This window comes from Mugil cephalus, chromosome 12 (assembly GCF_022458985.1).
Source record: "Mugil cephalus isolate CIBA_MC_2020 chromosome 12, CIBA_Mcephalus_1.1, whole genome shotgun sequence".
Classification (NCBI taxonomy): Eukaryota; Metazoa; Chordata; class Actinopteri; order Mugiliformes; family Mugilidae; genus Mugil; species Mugil cephalus.
Window position 1 is genome coordinate 24,931,502 of NC_061781.1, and position 13,946 is coordinate 24,945,447.

Below are 13,946 nucleotides of genomic sequence, written 5' to 3' on the forward strand. Positions count from 1 at the left end.
CAAATGCACGTCGGATAATTATCTTAAAGAATGGTTTCTGTTATTTTATGTAGCTAAATTAATGTTAATGCATGTTTGGGTGTCTTTTTTTTTGTGTGTGTGTATAAGTTTCATTTTAGTCATTGACTGTATATACTAGGCATAGACAGGTTTTAGTTCTTATTTGACGCTACAGAAACAGGATGTGACGTAATATAATGGGGACCACCAGTTGCCATGCCAACCGCTCCGCAAAGCGGTCTCGTGGGACCGTGAGAGTGGTAAAGACTTAAATAAATTAAAAATAAAAATAAGTAATGTGCACAATCAAAGACTGTATTGCAACTAATAGTTGCTAATAGAGGATATCATAGTATTAATTAAACGAAACGTGAGTGAAAACTGGAGGAAGTGTCGTCGGGATTTTCTCTTACTCTTCTGCGCAGACTCATAAACTCGTAAACAAACTCATAAAATGGCGGCGCCGGTATCAACCGATGATTAAAATATTGTTTGTTTGAAACATTGTTTCTGATACATATTTTATCTATTTTGTTAAACTGTATTTCATGCACATATTAATCACGAAAAACCCATGGTGAAGATTTTATGCGAAAATGTTTTGTAAATTTAATTTAATTTAAAAAAAAAGGCAACCGGAAACAAGGGATAGTCTCGCGTTGCCAAGCCTAACATCGCGAGAAGAGACAGGAGTTTCTCTGTTCGAGTTTCTAAACTTTGGACTCCTCATCCCACGGTTGTTTACAGTCCTTACATCGCGGTTAATCTTCATGGTAACGCGGTTTAGAGGCGTTTGTCCCGGTTTAGAGGTGAAATGAAAGCTGTGATTCTCGCCGCCGGGTACGGTACCAGGTTGCAGAGGGATGTGGAGGCAGACTGCAGCGGGAAGGTCGCTCACCTGGCAGGTAGAGCCAAGCCGCTGCTGCAGGTGGGACGATGCGCCTTGATATCCCACTGGGTCCACGCCCTGACCTCCTCTGGCTGCGTGGACTGCATTTATGTTATAGTGAGTACAACTGTTCCATCTATTATGTTTCACATAATACTAGGACCAGAAAGGTTTGTTTAAAGTATATTTTACCAGACATCTGAACTGAATGAATGACTGAATCTGTTTCTTATCTCTTTCCACTGTTGTTCTCCACAGACCAACGCTCTCTACCACGCTGCATTCACAGAATGGGCTGCACAGTTCACAAATGTAAAGATTCTCAGTGATCAGACACGAAGCAACGATGTAAGTTCATTTAATCTACTCTCAGAATTACTCCCAAACAAAAAAACGTCCATACCTTCCTCTCTTGACTCATTAATGTAGGTCCCACTGTGCAAGCGAGTGTCTTTTAAAGCATATTTTATTTCATTAAACCGTGTCTGTTTCCACTCAAAAGGAACGTCTTGGTGCAGTGGCGTGCCTGCAGCTTACAGTAAAACACTTCAACATAGAAGACCATGTTGTAGTTATTGGGGGGTGAGTTCCTATTTCTAAACTTATCAGGTGTGTGAAGTGTTAAATTTGGTCCTTTACTCCCTGTCTCCTCACTAAACAGTGACACACTCTTCAAAGAAGATTTCAGCCTCGGTGAAGTTCAGCAGAAGTTTGCTGACGTGCGAGTAAAGAGTGAGGACGGATGTCTGCTTCTCTCGTACCAGTGCAAAGACGAAGGTGACTCCCTCAAGCAGCCTCACTTAAACTAGGCTGTAAGTTAACACTTGAAAATAAAGAGGTATGATCATGTTGTGTGTTTGTGTCTGTACAGAAACACGTAAATATGGAATACTGGAAGTAGACGGTGATCTTCGTGTCCTCTGCATGAAGGAGAAACCTCTTCCTTCTGAGACGAAGTCAAGGAGGGCGGTAAGTTCTTCATTAGTGCAACTAGGATCATTATTTAAACATTCATTGTGTTTACATGTACAGCTTAATGGAGCCATGCTCCCAGTTCACATGCGACATAGAAAATAAAATAACTGATGGGAGCATGTCCTCCTCCTCCACACTAGATGGCGATATGTGTCTATTCAGCAGGAGAAAATCATTTTCCAGCGTCATTATCTCGGTGTCTTAATCGTATAAAGAGAACTTTAGTCAGAGTAACGTGTTTTCATGCACTTGTATTTTCCAGTTAAAGCCGAGTTAAGGCAATAATTCTTTTTTTCCCCCACACACACTATTTTTTTTGTTGTTTTTTGCCATCGTGTCACGTTTGCATCCTGCACCTCAAGGTTACTGCCGTCCTTATCTAACATGCAGTGTGCACAAACGTCCAGCTACTGATTTCCATTTGTTTTCCAGTGCCCGTGTTTCTATGTATTTTCAAAGAACACCCTCCCCCTGCTGGATATGTTCCTTGAGCAAAAGAAGGTAAGTTAAGTTATAAAAGGACTAAAATGTCTTTTTAATTTCACCGTCACAAATGACTTTCCTGTTCCCACAGAACGCTCCCATTGAAGAGAAAGACGCCCCAGGAAACTTTGTGTCTTGGCTCATTCCAAGGTAATTTCTACAGGCTCCTCCTGGTCTTTGTGAGACAACTTCATACATCGTTCAAATATCTGTGAGAATGTACAGTTGCACTTAAATGTATTTAAATCTTTTTCCTTTCCAGGAAACCCGTCTATGTTCATGAGATTTCTGGACGTTTTGATGTTGGAAATTTATCTTCCTACATTGAATGTGACCTTTACTTCAGAGAGAAACTTCAAGATGTAACGTCTTACATGGTGTAAGGAGGGAAAGGGAGTGAACACAAATGTTTTATTTATTAGGCCATGTCCAAAAAAAAAATTACAGAAGACAATCAAAATATCAGATCTTGGGTAGAATTAAAAAAGTGTCTTTTAAATCTCAGCTGTGTGTAGTTTTATATGTAACATTCTGTATTAAAATGATTTTGATAATCTACGCGGTAACGAGTCTTGTGCATTTATCAGAGGCCTTTTCACGGTTGTCCTCCATCTTTGCGATGCGGGAGCCGAACTGCATGGCTCTCTTGGGGAGGACGGCGGAGCGGCCGAGGCCGAGCTTCCTCGCCGCCAGTCTGAGGAGGAGCTTCTCCCCGACCCCTCGTGGAAGGGACAGATCGGCCTTCTCCCACACCGGCAAGGAATTCAGGAAGCTCACCACGTCCTCGTCCAAGAAGGGAAACCTGCACATATGAGATTTATTCAGACGCTTCACTATGTGTCCCCGTCCCCTAAGACGCTCCCGAGGACAAGGAACAAGGACAATGAATGGATGGCACATGTTTTTCACACCGTCGTGGTTTAACCTTGGGACGAGACCAGAGCCAAGTCTGTGATTCTGTAACAAATCCAACTGTAAAAACAAACTTTTCCAACCTTGTACTGAAAGCTGCTGAAATATTCGGTGCTTAGTATCAGTGTGCAAACAGCAGTTGCTCAATTGAAGAGAAATCTCATGTAAACACAGGAAGAAGGCAGAGTCCGTCCTCTATACACAAAACACATTTAGTTTAGGCTCTTCTGTGACCCTGAACCTGCAGGCTGCAAAACCAAATCAAATGATTCAAGTTCATTGCAACGTCCAGTACGACACCATTTACACCGTTACATTTTCTTCAACTGTTTTTTGTCCATTTGGTTGATTATTTTGGCCGTGTTACATGCATTCCTGCAGGAACATTTCTTTGCAAAAATGTGCACATGCAAGTAACAGCCCAAAACATCCATATTTTCTTCTACTTAAACAACTTCAAACATGCTCAAAACTACCACAATGTCTATGGTTGTTAGGATTTTAACCCCTTAAATGCCAGTCTGATTGAACAGTATCTGTAATAAACAGACTCTTTTTCAGAGTCTTGGATATGTCAAAGATTAGCTGTGAACCTGAGGTTAACACACAGTGCTGGCAGTTTCTAAATTGTATCACCATTATCATTCCATTTTAATTTTTAACAGTGGCAGTAAGAACTGTCCCTACAAAACGAAAGAAGAAGAAATCTGCACGCTAATACGAACGATGCACAATTTGTTAAGCGTTGCAAACGGCTACATTTTTAAATATAAAAATATTACGCAGACGTACCTCGCTTCTTTCCCGTGGTCCCCGATCACTCGGTCATCTCTACCTAGATTCCTGGAGGAGATCCTGCCCAGCTCCATGGCTAGTTCCTGGATCAGTCCTTCGTGTCCAGACGTCTTAAATCGGACCCGGTGTCTGGAGTAACCTGCCAACTGCTCATCAGCTCCAATCCCCGTCAAAACCACCTGAACAGAAAACAGCACGTCAGCGTGGCTGTAGGAGACTAGATTAGAACAGCTCTGGCTTTTGTTCCTGAAAGATCTGCTTTGTGCTTCACCTTTGCCGTGGACGTGAACGGTCTCTGGTCTCCGTCCTCCACGATGACCCCCGTCCCTCTTGCAGCGAACCACACAGCGCATCCAATGCTGTCATCGAGCACCGTGTCCAGTGGATGCACCAGGTGACAAATGCGCTGCAGACGCATTTTCTGCAGCTCCTCTTGTGTTACGTTAATTTCAACAAAGTTCCACCTCCTGTCAGGATTCAAGTCCTGTAATTCCTTCAGACCGGCTCGTCCAGTGATTCTGTCTGGGACGTCAAAAGGATCGAATGTCCTGAGATGAGTTTTGGATTCCGTCGGCTTATTTTTGGATTTCTTCGCGGACTGGTTCAGCTTTTTTGGCTCTTGCAGTTTAAATGCTACATTGAGAAGGTCAATTGGTTGCGGAGCAGGTATGTGACGGTCGGCTAAGGCAGCAAGGATCATTGAATCGATTCCTCCGGAGAAGAGTATGGCAACACTAGCTTGGTCGTTGGTGAGAGGTGAATGGTCTCTGATAAAAGGCAGAGACTGAACTCGTCGCCTCACGGCTTCACTGAGAACAACGATGAGAGGATTCACCTGATCTGGTTCCTCTTGGTTTAACAGCAGCTCCTCCAGATCCTCAACAGACAAATGTGAGTTTGAGTGACTTTCTGTGTTATTCAGTGACTCTGGCGTGGACACATTCAGAGGGCACAGATGTGAGGTGAGAACGAGGCCTGATTGGTTCATCACAGCTGTAGTTCCTCTGGGGACACACTCCAATATTGTTTCATTGCAAAGAGAGCTGACATCCTTTCCCGCATGAGCCCAGGGATAAAGCTCAAATGACAGAGAGCCAGATTCTGAAAATGCCTTCAGGTCAGTCCTGTACACACCAACTGCTGGGACTTCTTGCCAAGTGGACTGATCAGGCCCAGAAGCTGCCACGGACGTCAGGGTCAAGGCGCCGACCTCCGCATCGAATTTCCACAACAAACTCCTCCTGCCAAAGAAGTCTCTCCCAAACCAGAGGCAGTCGCCGGCCTTCTGGTAATAAACAAACCCCCACGGCCCCTGAATGGCAGACAGGACTGTAAGTATCTGTGAGGGGCTGCTGCAGGACGACAGGCGCTGAGACACGACGGCCGTGTCATTCTCCTCCGCTGTCAGCGGAAAACCCCCAAAAACCTCCCCGTTCCACACCAGCACGTTCCCAGAGTCGTCTCGGACCGGCTGAGGGGTGAGGAGTCCTCTCATATGAAGGACGTGAGCGGAGAATAAACACTGATAACAGGGACTTGTGCCTGCAACCGTGAGCTCCTGGCTCCAGCTGGGCCCTCTCCTTTTCAAATGTTCATAAAGAGTTTGGTTCCGGTCCAAGTGAGCGGACGAGACGCTCAGCAGACAAAAGATGCCACACATTCTCCTGGTGAAGTCTCACATGTCCTGCAGTTCCTTTTTCATATTATCCAGCTCCTCTGCAGACACAACGTTTCTTGTTATCAGATTTATTTTTTTTTTTTTTTTTAAATACAGTGTTGTTATTAACTAATGAGGCAGAAAACAGTTCTCAACTTACTTTTGCTTGAGCTTAGTGTCTGACTTCTGTCTGCTAGAAAGAAGATGTTACTGTTTCTCTGCTGGATGTAAACTTTCTGAAGAAACAAACGACTAAATTAGCATAAATGCAGGTAACATATGTGGACATACGATGAAATACGTAAAACAGCCAAATAAATATGTGCAGCTTCCAGGTTCGACTGTTTCGCCTGCAACTCGTCCTCACCCTGTTTTTCTTCAGATTACAGAGCTCGTCCACAACAACCTTCTGCTCCTTAATCTGGAAATAAACCAGGAGAAATAAAGAATTAAATGAAAACCTTCCTATTATCTTTGGGGTTTAACATTTGTAAATATATTATTTTTTTGCTTCATATTTTATGATTTGTTTTCTATGTCCTGTATCATGATGTGTACATTCTCGTTCTTTGGGGTCATTTTAACCTGATGCTCTTTTAGCCGTATAAAGACATATCAACCTTTAGTTTTATTAAAAACAAAACAAAAAAAAATCTTTGGGGCACAGGTGTCAAACATGCAGCATGGCAGGATGAATTTGCACAGTACAAAAGTGACAATGAAGACATTAATTACAATTTGTCCTATAAAATTAGCAGCTATCCTGAGGTTTCACACAGCTTTAGTAGAAGTTGTGCATATGGCACAACACTGAGCCCTCGAACTAAACGGAAATAACATTTCCTTTTCTTAAGAAACGTCCAGCTGTTACATAATAGTACATCATGAATGTGTCGGAGACAGAGGACGTTGTTGAGGAAGACACTGACAATGAGACATCCTCCTCTGATGAGAATGACAACCTCAGTGTCTCTCAACCACCAAAATCTACGTACTTGAAAATTAGTTGGTGGAAGTAAAAAATAAAATAAAAATCCCACCATCTCCCATACATCATTAATTAATAATAATTATAATTTGCTTCCTGTCGTCTCTATGTAAATATATAAATGCAGTGTATGCACAATGTGTGGGGTGGGGTTTGTTTTATTCAAGGAGCTATTGAGGTTGTCGACAAACAGGAAGCATGTGACGCTCAAACTTAGGGAACTATTTTAATTCTAATAATTTTCCGGTGGTTTAAATTTCTGCGGTCAAATTGAAAAGGTGTTAGTGAATTTAAAGGTAACAGGAGGGTTAAAATAGCTGCACATAAGAAACAGATTTACCATCATCATTATTATTATTATTATTAGTAGTAGTAGTAGTAGTAGAAGTAGTAGTAGTAGTAGTAGTAGTATTAATCTTGGTACATTGCAAACTTGGTAATTTCACATTCAATGTGTTAACGTGGCAAACATTTAAATGCACAGAAATATATTCAATTAAAACACAAAACATAAAGGAAACCTAAAGTCTTGGAAATAAATAATAATAATAATACTCATATTTAAAATAAAATAAAGTGTAAACATTGCACAAGCAAATTTATGGGAAATTTGTTGAACATTTCGTATAATTCTGGGGATTTGTGGTATTTAATTAATTTCAGAGACTTTGAATTCGTTCCGAAAAATAATAAACTTGAGGGAAGACTTCATAACTCTATTTTTTGTGAATAACATATTTGGTAAGACCTAAAATAACATCGCAGCAGAACTGTTTGTTTGTACCAGGTTTGTGTTGTCAGCCTACAGAGAGCTAGCTCGGCTAACGGCTAACGTTACCTTCTTGTTCAGCTCCTCCTCGTTGTCGCGGCTTTTCGAAGACATGTCGGCACAAGAAGAAATAAAACTATAGATTAAAAAAAATGTAGTTTAAACTAATCGCAGCAGAGAAAGACGCATGTTCGGTTCAGTGTCAGAAAACACTTCCGGGTTTAGGGAATTAAAGAGTGATCTGGAACTTCACTGCCCCCTGGAGGACGGAGGGTGAATCACACGGGTAAAGATGATGCCAGAGAGAGGTAACATTAAAAATTAATCGGGTTGAAATTGATATATATGAGAAGTTTTTGGGCAATTATTGATTATAAATTGTGTTGTAAGCCTCATATAGAATAGAATATATAAGACTATATATACAAGACTGTATTAAAAGTCTTTAAATTAAAAGTCTTTAAAGTGGAGCATTTAATATGATATAGAATTTAAAAAATGCAGCCTTAACTGGGCTTTAATGCTACATTACCAGGCTACAGGTTAACCCATTCATTTGTTTAGTGTCCTGGTGAGAGGATGCATGCCATCCCAGAATCTCTGTGGATGTTCTGGTATTAGTTTCAAATAACTGAGTGTTGTTGGTTCAAATGAGTTTTCATTTTGTAGTTGTATTGATTCTGCTTGTACAGACCCATATTTCTATTATTGTGACAGAACAACAGAAACATTTTTAGTGTTTAATTAAATATAATTTAACACCACCACAAAAATCCATCCTCCTATATGATAATCCAGTTGATTTACTACTTTTCTGATGCAGGATTTAATGCAGGGCTGTTTTCACTGGTTTCAGCAGAGAATGTACATATCCACAGCTCCACCTACACAAGAGTCATAGTCAGAGACTTCCAGGATCCATCTGCTGTACCATGACCCAGCAGTGAACAGTAAATCACAAGCTCATAAAGATGAAAACTGAGTCAGACGACAAATTATATTATCATTAAATATTGTCCTTGTCCTCCAAGAGAAGAGCAGGAGAAAACTGGTGCAGAGATCACAGTCACATAGCATCATGTTAGCGGCCTGTAATAGAAACCCTAACACTATTAAATATAATATTAAATCACACCAAGAAGGTTCTGGGTTCAAATCCCCTGCATGTTCTCCCTGTGTCTGTCTGGGTTTTCTCCTGGTTCTCACACATTCAGAACAAATAATACCACAAAACTTACATTAAACTTAACAATATTCTAAAATCATCAACTTAAGGCAAAAGGAAACATTTAGACAAAAATATACGGACGGGCTAAACCAAGTTAAACCAATCGATACATAAAAGAAAAACATAGCGTCCTGTGTGTGCGTGTGTCATATGTTCTATTTTATACAAATATTTCAAGGTGCTGGTTTATTTGCTTAGATGCCGTAGGTGAGAGTGTCGCTCTGTGTTAGTCAGTTATCAAATTAAACGTCAATCAGGTCAATAAACTGCAAATGTCAACCTCACAGTCTAGACCTCCAGGTCATTAGGATTCACCCTCAGAGGCAGGAGACCAAACACCTTTTAAGACCTTTTAAGTCTTTGTCACAAACCAGGTCAGTTAGTGGCAAAAACAAAGGGAAATCCACACACAAACTAACAAATCAAAATTAATTTAGTAGTAAAGCATTTTAACATGAAAGTAACTTGTAATCAAATCATTCAAATAGAAATTAAATCACAACAAACAGACCATCACACCTTCAATTTAATACTATTTACCCTTTAGTCTGGTTATTTATAGAATTTTATTAATTTTTTAGCCTGAGTTTTAACTGAATATTTCTGTTTTTTTTTTTTTGTTTGTTTTGTTTTTAGTGTGGTTATTAATTGAATTTTAACTTATTTTATTATTTTTATCTTTTTAGTCTGGTTATTTATGGAATTTTATTTATTTGATCATTTTTATATTTTTTAGTCTGACTTTTAAGTGAATTTTACTTATTTTTATTACTTTTTCCTTTTTAGTCCGGTTGTTTATATTATTTTATTAATATTTTTTATTATATTAATATTTTATTTAACTAATTTAATGCTTGATGATTTTTTTATTTTTATCTTTAGGCAATACTGATTCCATTTTAAATTTATTATATATTTTTTTTCCTTAGGTTCTTAATCCTAAGAATAAAGTTTGATTGATTGATTTCTCTCCAATACCTGTTGAATGATTCAGATTAAACCATAATGGGTCCATTTACAGTTACACTTTCACCCCTTATGTCACAGAACTATATTGTAGACATGGTCATAGTCATAATCATAAGCACCACACACGCTTCCTTTAAAGGCCGTAACATCCACAGATTTATAAATACGACAGAGGTCAACAACCCGAGAGCGAAATCATCCCAGATGGCACGAGCGTTGATGTTGTTCTGTGAGTCGGTCGAAAACCTTTGGAACTGCACATGTGACGGACAAACACACCTGTCTGAGGTCTCACGTTGGTTCGCTGCCCGCACAGCTGTGATGTGGTATCGATCCGCTCACAGCTGTTCAGATGTTTGCTGTTTCAGTACCAGGAAAAGGGCGGCGAGGTCATCGCAGCCGGCGCGCGACCTTTGGTACCAGAACCATCTTTACTGCCACACATGGATATTTATTTATTGGTGTTTGGTACCAGAACGCATTGATCAGCCATAGTATTAGGACCACTCGATTAGGTCTCCAAAGCGGCCGTGGGGGTCTTTGAGGGGAGGGTCCTCTGTGGATCATCCCACAGATTCTTGATCAGTTTGGGATCTAGTGGATTTGGAGGCCAGGTCAACACCTTGTGCTGATCTTCATGTTTTTTTGTTTGTTTGTTTGTTTGTTTGGTTTGTTGGTTTGCTGGGTGCTACATGTCAAAGTAACATCACCATGAATGAATAAAAGCAGAACACGATGGTCGATGTTATTTACCTCTCACGTCAGTGGTCATAATGTTGTGGCTGATCGGTTGTAAATAAATAAGACGGTAACGTTGTTATGTTCCAAAAACGGGTGCAGGTAATTATAATCATTGTCATCTCACTCTAGAGACCTCAAAAACCGAGCCTCAATTATAAAAAACTCAGTTTTATTGTAAAGTCCTGAGCCGAGGCAGCTGCTCCTTAACCCCCTTTTACTTCTACTGCAACGCCGGCTAAGACCTCCGAACAATAAAAAGATCAGACGCCCTGTATGAAAAACACGTGAATAACCAGATCCAGGTGAGGTTTCACATCCTCCACCTCTATCCCTCCTTCATCCCGCGGCTTGTGAATGTCAGACACCTTAAGGCCGCGGGAGGCGACTCATCCTGCTATTTTTATCCCGCGACGCTCAAATTTAGCCGGCGTAAACACGGCGTGTTGTTTCCGAGGCTGAAAAGGGATCCGTCCGGGGGACAGGCAGACATACCTGCAGGTCACATGACCGCAAAATAAGAGAGCAGCCGTCTGACCGCTGATGACAGCTGCCTGAGCCCGGGCTGACACACTGGGCCTCTAATAGAGCCGCTGGTAATCTGTTTGTACCTGCTCACTGTGTACAGGTTTTCAAAAGGCCCGGAGCTCTGTCTCACAAAGGAGCAGAGGTTCCTATTGTCATCTCGCGGCTCAAAATATGTGCTTATGTCAATTCTGCTCCCTCATGCAATGAGACAGCACCGGTGCAGATTTCTGAGGAGCCGTCTACACGGTACACGCTTTGTCCTTTAATGCTACGTTCACGATGCTAAAACATATTTAAACACACATAGAGAAGAACTTCAAAACTCAAGCACTGATGGTAAGTTTTCTTTTAACACTTTATCGTTCCTTTGGGTCTTTTATGGGGCAGCAGCAGCTTTTTGAACCAATCAGAGTCTGGACACGAGTTGTGTTTGAGTAAATGTTGCATGTAATATGTCACTGGAAAGCTAATTTTCTTCTGATTTCATTGATATAAGTCATTGTGGGATTCAATCAACACAGACGACACATCCAACACATTTTTTTCCCCAAAACAATAAAAACGAGAAACAAGAATAAACTCACATCGATCCAACAACCAATATTATTCAAGCCAAAACTCCCCCTTTTCTGTCCAAACAGTACATTTCAGTCATATTCTCACTACTTTTAGTCAGTGGAGCCCAGGATTATGACCTTTTTATTCAATATTTGTCCAAAAGATCATCCTGGAGTCTCCAAATGGCACCGTCTGGGAGATATATCCTCAGCTTCCTCTGCAGATTGCAAAAAAAAATAAATAAATCAGACGAACCCAACAACTTCTTCTTATTTTTTAACCGTGTGCCACCTTTGATTACTCAAGAACAAAACCACAGAGTGATTCTGATTCTTTTGTGACAGAAACTTCAAAGTCTTGTCTTTCAAAAGAGACCAAGGCCATGAACGAGCTCCAAAATGTTCATGAACAGCGTTCGGTTTTTTGCAAAAAGGCTGAAATACTAAGGGGCAGAACTTTTAAACAACCTTTATTAACATTCTTTTACACGAACAGACCTTGCCATCCTCATTTTTGTAGGGAGCAAATAGTGGCAGCTACATTTTTATCAGTGTTGAACTCCGGAGAAGAAATTAATATGCATGATTCTCCTGCTACAATAAACCCACTGGGCACAGTTATACCATGTGGCAATTACATTTATTACTGGTGATGGATCCATGACCCGTCGCTGCCAACTGTACCAACACGTCGGCTCATTGACTCTAAGGAGAGAACAACAGTCAGTACGTTTACATGCACGTCAAAAAAGAAACAAATTACTGCCTTAATCCGACTTTACGAGGACAATTTAAGTGAACACGTTACTCTGACTAATATCTTCTTATCTGACCAACACACCCAGAAACTGAGATCGGAATTCCATTTTCTCCGTCATGTAAACGCCTTAATCAGAGTTTAACTACACAATGTGTGTGTGTGTGTGTGTGTGTGTGTGTGTGTGTGTGTGTGTGTGTGTGTGTGTGTGTGTGTGCTCCACAACCGCTGCTCTGGTGTGTGACCCCAGAATAAAACATCCAAGGAAGAAGAAGAAGAAGAAGAAGAAGAAGAAGAAGAAGAAGAAGAAGAAGAAGAAGAAGAAGAAGAAGAAGGTAAACAGAGCCAGTAGAAGAACCACCTGAGAGATGGCGCCATCTTTCACCAACCTGCCCATGATTCCTGTTATACTCACAAACTGTCATAGATCATCAGCTATGTGTTATATTACTAGATCCTACATGTTTCCTTCAGCTTGATGTTTGTATCTATGACAGAAGTTTGTTTATCTTGTTTCTCCTGCTCTACTTTTCTCTCCATATGGGCTGGTTCTGCTCAAGGTTTCTTCCTGTTAAAAGGGAGTTTTTCCTGCCACCGTCGCCCTCAGGCCGTTTTTTTTAAAGTGTCTTGAGACAAATTGTAATGTTATTGGTGCTATATAAATAACATTGAATTCAAAAACTGAATCTTATCTGCTCCAGAAGTAGTTCACTCACACATTACGTATGAGATTGAAAACCTGAACTTTTCTCCATCTGGTTGTTGTTTGAAATGTTGGTCTGATGCTTATTTATGATGTAACATTAACCTGCTGGAAATGTTCCCCTCAGTTATTTGATTTTCTCCGTTGTATGTAAACTGGGACAAGGACCACATTCAGAAAGTCATATTTAGAGAAAATAGAGGAAAGGTTGAGTATTTTGCACCAATCAATAATCATCTGTCAGAACTCCAGCCGGAGGCCTCGATTCCTTTTAATCATGGATTCAATGCACTTCGAGTGTACATGTACTTTTTAAAGGCCTTACTTTGTGTTCATGTTGTGTTCATATGATGTGTGTATTGTACATTGTGCTGATAGATTGTTTGTAATCAGGACGTCATTGGAAAAGAGAGCTTGCTCTCCATTGTCCCTCCCTGAATAAAAAAAATAAAGAAAACAAAGACAATAGAGAGAAAAGAAAACGTATATGTAAAGGTGAATATGCTCAGTGGTGTGGCGTTAGCTGCTTGTGGGAAATAAACCTGCAACTCAAGATGACTTATGACACTTAAGATAAGTATCTGCTCGTGAATGGAAATTAGTTGCATCAGTTTACCCACAGAGTTCCCTCCAGTCCCTTAGAAGGAAGGAGCTGAAGGAGCGACTCAGATGAAACATCTTCTCAAGTCCAGTTGTCTTTTAAAATAGTTTTTAGTAGGGATGACCGATATTGACTTTTTGCCGATATCCGAAAGCCGATATTGTCCAAATTCTTAATTTCTGATTCCGATATCAACCGATATGGTATATTGATATATGCAGGCGTTTTTTTTTTTTTTTGTTTGTTTTTTTTTGCCCAGACTAGTTTTAGGTAGCAAGCAGCCTGTTAGCCACACTAGCTACACTCTGTTGTTTTAGCTCCGGGTGCGGTTTGATAAGGTCATCAATCACGCGACCCGGGCATCATGTTATCTGTTTTCATTATCTGTTTTCATTAT

At 40.4% G+C, this 13,946-nt stretch overlaps 2 protein-coding genes across 2 annotated transcripts; one reads left to right on the plus strand and one right to left on the minus strand.

The window, feature by feature from the left end:
* The first annotated feature begins 667 nt into the window (after positions 1 to 667).
* zgc:136439 (uncharacterized protein LOC678627 homolog) lies at positions 668 to 2,905 on the plus strand. The gene is made up of 8 exons (XM_047601576.1): positions 668 to 1,006; positions 1,148 to 1,237; positions 1,392 to 1,471; positions 1,551 to 1,666; positions 1,761 to 1,858; positions 2,297 to 2,365; positions 2,439 to 2,497; positions 2,610 to 2,905. Exons 1-8 carry the CDS (start codon positions 815 to 817, stop codon positions 2,728 to 2,730), a joined length of 825 nt encoding a protein of 274 aa, XP_047457532.1. The 5' UTR covers positions 668 to 814; the 3' UTR covers positions 2,731 to 2,905.
* Positions 2,748 to 6,132, minus strand: asnsd1 (asparagine synthetase domain containing 1). Its single transcript, XM_047601575.1, has 5 exons — positions 6,079 to 6,132; positions 5,872 to 5,947; positions 4,326 to 5,770; positions 4,052 to 4,233; positions 2,748 to 3,149 (listed from the first exon to the last, which is right to left on the minus strand). The coding sequence occupies exons 3-5, from the start codon at positions 5,712 to 5,714 to the stop codon at positions 2,903 to 2,905; spliced, it is 1,818 nt and encodes a 605-aa protein (XP_047457531.1). The 5' UTR covers positions 5,715 to 5,770; positions 5,872 to 5,947; positions 6,079 to 6,132; the 3' UTR covers positions 2,748 to 2,902.
* Positions 6,133 to 13,946: the final 7,814 nt, after the last annotated feature.

Bases quoted from the DNA above. Each gene is read 5' to 3' on its own strand.
- zgc:136439 (XM_047601576.1), top strand. From the start codon at position 815: ATGAAAGCTGTGATTCTCGCCGCCGGGTACGGTACCAGGTTGCAGAGG. The intron at 1,007-1,147 runs GTGAGTACAACT...TGTTCTCCACAG, and splicing joins TGGACTGCATTTATGTTATA to ACCAACGCTCTCTACCACGC. The intron at 2,366-2,438 runs GTAAGTTAAGTT...CTGTTCCCACAG, and splicing joins TGTTCCTTGAGCAAAAGAAG to AACGCTCCCATTGAAGAGAA.
- asnsd1 (XM_047601575.1), bottom strand. From the start codon at position 5,714: ATGTGTGGCATCTTTTGTCTGCTGAGCGTCTCGTCCGCTCACTTGGAC. The intron at 4,234-4,325 runs GTGAAGCACAAA...TTTTCTGTTCAG, and splicing joins CGTTCACGTCCACGGCAAAG to GTGGTTTTGACGGGGATTGG. The intron at 3,150-4,051 runs GTACGTCTGCGT...TCATATGTGCAG, and splicing joins GACCACGGGAAAGAAGCGAG to GTTTCCCTTCTTGGACGAGG.